Source organism: Pantherophis guttatus, chromosome 1 (assembly GCF_059756535.1).
Source record: "Pantherophis guttatus breed Tessera chromosome 1, ASM5975653v1, whole genome shotgun sequence".
Taxonomy (NCBI): Eukaryota; Metazoa; Chordata; class Lepidosauria; order Squamata; family Colubridae; genus Pantherophis; species Pantherophis guttatus.
The window spans coordinates 127,211,254-127,217,253 of NC_142063.1; the positions used below are offsets into that span (position 1 = coordinate 127,211,254).

General features: G+C 38.5%; 1 protein-coding gene across 1 annotated transcript in view; it reads left to right on the plus strand.

Annotated features, from left to right (window-relative positions):
- Positions 1 to 5,529, plus strand: part of PDIA5 (protein disulfide isomerase family A member 5) — a 213,777-nt gene extending 208,248 nt beyond the window's left edge. The window contains exon 17 of the mRNA XM_034422861.3: positions 3,935 to 5,529. Coding sequence (XP_034278752.2) covers positions 3,935 to 4,015 — 81 coding nt within the window. The 3' untranslated portion in view covers positions 4,016 to 5,529. The remainder of the gene's footprint in view (positions 1 to 3,934) is intronic.
- The last annotated feature ends 471 nt before the right edge of the window (positions 5,530 to 6,000 follow it).

The window sequence follows — 6,000 nt, forward strand, 5'->3', positions numbered from 1 at the left end:
ACATTGTTTAGCTGACGGCACCCTGAGAAGCCCCTCTCTATGGGAGCGTACTGGGCGGTGAGAGGCTATTGGTGGCAGAAGGCGGTCTCGTAAGTACCCCGGTCCTAAGCCATGGAGCGCTCTAAAGGTGGTAACTAAGACCTTGAAGCGCACCCGGAAGACCACAGGGAGCCAGTGCAGCTCGCGCAGGAGGGGAGCCACATGGGAGCGCCATGCTGCTCCCATAACTACCCGCGCGGCCGCATTCTGGACCAGCTGGAGCCTCCGGGTGCTCTTCAAGGGGAGCCCCATGTAGAGAGCATTACAGTAGTCCAGGCGTGAAGTGACGAGGGCATGAGTGACCGTTTTTAACGAGTCCCGATCCAGAAAGGGACGCAACTGGCGAATCAGGCGAACCTGATAAAAAGACCTCCCGGCCACAGCCGTCAAGTGTTCTTCTAAAGACAGCCGTGAGTCCAAGAGGACGCCTAAGTTGCGAACCCTCTCCGTGGGGGGCAATGACTCATCCCCAATAGTCAGTGATGGCACCAATTGACTATATCGGGACGTCGGAAACCACAGCCACTCGGTCTTGGATGGGTTGAGCCTGAGTCTGTTCCTCCTCATCCAGATCCTTAGTGTTAAGTATGAGCTATCCTCACATTAACTGTAAGGCGCATTAATTTGTTTTTAAGCCATAGTATTACTGATTTTATCAATTCAGTTACAAAAATTAAATGGCTTGTGAAAATGACAAATAGCAATAGTTTATATACTACCCCATAGCATTTACCTCACTCTCTGGGTGGATTACAATGTAAGTATTATTTGCACATTTCCCCCAACAATCTGGGTCCTTATTTTACCGACCTGGGAAAGATGGAAAGCTGAGTCAACTCCATTGAACTGGATCGAGCTCCAGGCTGTGGGCAGAGTTTGCTTGCAATACTACCTTCTAGTCACTAGGCCCATCAGGGCTCTGTTTAGGTCATGTTTAGATGATGATTTATCAAATTAATGTTCTTTTAACGTTTTTGGAAAATGAATTTTTCCCATGTACATGGGAAAAATTAATTAGTTGTTACATTGCTTCTTTTTTCTTTAATGATCGATGCAGGCTTTTCTCATAAACAACTAAAATATTTGTGCTAGAAAAAACTATTATTGCCAAGCTCTTATTAAATGACTCACCTGTGTACCTTTGCTTAAAGTAACATGCATACTTACCTCTTCTTCCTTGCAGCTTGTTTTAAACAATGTTAGTCTGTTGACCATAATTCTAGAAATCTCTTTTTAACATTATATCACACTTTTATTTTTATTGAAGAAATCCTCAGGCTTTACAATACTGTTACTGTTAAAGTTATAGTTAAAGTTATAAATACATTTAAGGACTCTTGTAAATAAGGTAAGGGACATTGCAAATTTCTGAGGGGATGTATTAGAGAGCAGGTATTGAAATATTATTTTGTTCCTGAATCCCATCAAATAATGTTGTCTGAGCACTGGAGCCCAAAACACATTAACTGACCCATTGTACAGGGTGGCAAAAGCTACAGAAGACGAATAGTCCCTCAGAGAACCAGATTCTGTTCCATGAAGGGCTTTGCAAGAGATAACTAGCATCTTGAATTGCATCTGCCAGCCAACTGGGGAGCATCTAAATATGTGTTCTGCTTCTAGACATCTCCAAGGATCATTTAATTTATATTTTAGAATACTTGGGAAATCCCCTGAGCTTAAAATATGGTTGATGTTATTGATGATGTTATTGGCAGTTTCAGACCATAAACATTGCACCATCCCTATCTTTTGTGCATTGTGTATGGTATAGTTCTTTAGATCTTGATTTCTAGCTACTCTGCAGTCAGTATGGAAAAAGGCAAAGAGTATGAATTACTATGAAGAAAGACAGGATTGAACATCTTAAAAGAGTCATTTATTCATTAATTCATTAATTCATTCATTCATTCATCCATCAAATATCTATAGCTGCCCTTCTCAGCCAAGTGACTGGGCAGTTTACAATTCTAAAACTATAAAACAGTTAAAACAATAAAGCAATTAAAACATCCAAAAAGTAAATATATAGAGCAGTCGAGATAGTTAACCACCCAACAGTAAAACCAAGAAATGGGACCTTTAACACATTCTGAGTTCCAGGCCCGAGGACATAGCCAAGTTTTTTAAGCTTTTGAAAAGCCACCACGGTTGAGGCTATTCTAATTTCTAAGGGGAGAATATGCCGCAAGGCAGGGGCTATAGCAGAGGCCCATCTTCTAGTCCCTGCCAGTCAACATTATTTGACTGACAGGATCTGCAGCATGCATTTAAAAGCTCATTTAAATTGTAGAAGTGTTATTTTCAGTGGTTACATAGGTAAAGTATTGCCTGTTTTGTTAAAGTGACGAAGGAAGCATCATAAGCAGCTTCATTGGGCTGGATAATACATTTTGGATAACATTTGTAATAGCAGGTAGAGTTCTAATCAAAAAGTAGTTGTTCAGGGTGTTTACTAGAGTCTCAGATTTTATAACTAGTGATGTGTAACATTCCCAGTTAAGATTGACAGATGCAGCAGACAAAGTAAAGTAGCTCACTTCCTACTGCATTGTGTGTCCAAGCCTTTTGGATAAGTTGTCAGCTCTAATCTAAACCTCTCAGAAATATTTAAATAAAAATATTTAAAGACATCTGCAAAGGCTTAGCTTTAACCCTCACTGTTAGTTGGAAAAGATCTAAGGATACTGAACCAACACCCTGTTGATTCTAAGTATCATTCTTGCTGCTGAGTTGCCATAGAAAAAGCAAAGTTCATTCATTCATTCATTCATTCATTCATTCATTCATTCATTCATACATGCATACATACTGTACATACATACATACATTTATTCATTCACTCACTCATTCATTTTTATATTATTGACTGCCAAAGGTTTGTGATGATTTTCAATTAAACACAGCATCACACATCTTGGAAATGTCATGTTTCTTTCTAGAAATCATTTGTTTTGTGTCATGCTAATCAATAGGCTAATAACACAGAAGATCATTCATAAAGACAGTTTGACACTAGAGACAGAAGCTTATCTTGATAATAATCCTTTCTAGATTTGACTTTCTAGACAATTAGATCTTTATTGAGAGACTTGTTTGGGTAAAAAGTTGTTTTTTTAAAATCAAGTTCATAAACCACAGTCCCAATAACTTTACATCCCTATGTATAAAGAAAGGCACTTGTAGTTTCTCCCTATTTTTTCTAATAATTAAGTCTTCATGTATTATAATACATAAAATGTTATATATGGAATGTTTGAACTAATAATACAGGAAAAAAATTTACATAGGGAGTTGGAAACTATCAGTTATCTTAAATAAAAGAATATGGAGGGAGTTATAGTATGTCGCAGAAATGAGTACACCCCCTCATATTTTGTAAATGTTTAAGTATATCTTTTCATGTGACAACACTGAAGAAATGACACTTGGCTACAATGTAAAGGAGTGAGTATACTTTGGACGTTATTATGATGATAATGACATTATTATGACATAATAATTTGGACATTATCACTTAGGGGTGTACTCACTTTTGTTGCCAGCAGTTTAGACGTTAATGGCTGTGTGTTGTGTTATTTTGAGGGGACAGCACATTTACACTGTTATACAAGCTGTACATTCACTACTTTACATTGTAGCCAAGGGTCATTTCTTCAGTGTTGTCACATGAAAAGATATACTTAAATATTTTACAAAATGTGAGGGGGAGTACTCACTTCTGTGACATACTGTATATGAGTATACAGGGAAGAGAACTTGGGCTATTCCTTTCATAACAAATAACTTCCTTTCTCATTTGAGCCCCTCCATCTAGACCAGACGTGGAGAACGATGGCCACTTTCGGTATGTTTCAGGATGTAACTAATTGTTTGTTTTTATCTGGCATTCTAGGAATCTGGATTTTCAGTTTACATGCGAACACTCCGAGAGCGAGATCACGAGAAGATAGGGAAGAAGAAAGATGAATTGTAATTTCTGCCTCAAAAAGAAACAAAAAAACAATTCCACTGCACTGTGAAGGGTCTCAGGGTCACTCTGGTGCAATGCCTGAGATTATACATCTTTTAAAGAACAGACTTTGTTTTTATAGACCGCCATTGCCATTTTCTACAACTTTGAAAATAAATTGAAATCATTCTCTCTCTCTTTTTTTTTTTTAAAGAAAAATACCGTCATTGTTGCCATATTCTGTTATGGAGAAGAACACAAGAAGAGCATTTCCTTGCTGTTCAGTGCACCTATGCCCATTGATATTCCTATGCAATCTTTTTGTAATCTGTAGGTTTGATAGTGATTTCCTCCGACAAAGTAATCTTTGCGTGTGTGTTGTTTTTTTTTTTTAATTTTGAAAGAGATTTTATGAAAAATGGCTTTTAAAAATGGGAGGGAGGGAAATAAAAGAAGATGCAAAAGTATTCATCAGATGCAAGTTCAAATAGAGCATGCTGGTCCCCTCAGAGGCCTCGGCCCAAAGGTTCTTCAAGGGCAGTTTTACAGGGCATGTGTGCCTGGCACTTACTTCAGGACCCATTTTGGGATAAAAGGGCACTTTCAGTCCAGGGACTCCGTGTTCACTTTGTGTAGTTGATGGGACATCAGCAAGAACAAGGCACCATGGCAGGATTGATACAATTTAGGGTCTGCGGGAGGGAGGATAACATTTCCCGCCATCAGTGGAGACATTTCTAGCCACGTTCAATTTTGCCAAACGTACAGCATGTCTAGTTACGATTAGGATGTCCTCTTGCCAACTTGCAAAGATTATGCTTCTTCTCCCCCTCTCCCTCCCTCCCTCCCCACCCCCCATCCCCAATTAATGTGGGAGAGTCATTTTTAAGATGCTCAGGGATAATAGGAAATAATGAAGCAGCATTGGGCCATTTCAGATCTTAATTGACTGTAGTGGTGTTTTACTTTTCCTCCTCTTCTTTTTGTAATATGCCGTACCTGAATTGTTTACATATCTTTATAGAATGTATGACTGATTAAAATCAATGTTTCTGCAAGCAGTACACATCAAGTATGGAAATGACTCTCGGTGTACGTGTTGACATTCATGTTGTCAGATGCTCCTTTAGGTGTAGTGCAGGTAGAAGCTTCTATTTAATTTATGACAACAACTGAGTCTTTGCTAAGCATTCCACCTGACTGTTTGACAGAGGCATTGATATTTTTGATAGGCAGGACTGTCATGCAACTATATGTATTTATGTCCCAAAGGCTTGTCTGTATGTGGATATTAAAAGAAGCATAACTTTTTAAGAGCTCTATAGAAACAGGTCATACTTTTTTAAAACAACAACACACCACTTGTCTGGCCCTGTCAGCAATGTAAAGAAAATACAGCATTAGAACCAGCTTTTACAAGTCCGTAACTGTGTGCTGATTCTGTGAAGGTGATCTGGACACTGTGTCTTTATGGGTTTATGATTATTATTTTTGTGATTTTTGAATTGGATCCAAAAATAAAAAGATTGGAAATATGCGATATTGATTCCCTTTATTGTAGAAACATAAACTGCCTGAAATTGTGCAAGTGGGTAGTAAACCATTGGTACCATCCGGAAAAGTCCAGCATTTTCATTTACTTATTCTGTCTCCCAAAGGTCTCTGTAAGAAAGAAGAAAAACTTCTTTGCATTTTTTTTTTATTCCTTCGCTAGGAGGCTCCTTTGCTCCCTCTGGTGGAGGATTCAGAGAAATTATAAAAGTTGATCAACAACATCTGGAATATCTCCATATCTACTTCTCTGCAGTGCATAGGGAGCTGCAGGAGGGAGTGTGCATAGAGAGAGAATAGGATAAATGAAATTTGGGACTCAACATAAAGTTGCAAAAGTTTTGGAGTTGGAGCAGATCCTGTGGACAATAGGGAGAGGGAGCCTGGAGAGGTTGCAAAGAATGGAATTAACTTGGAGACCAGCTGCAGTATCAAGAATTGTAAAAAAAAAAAAAAAA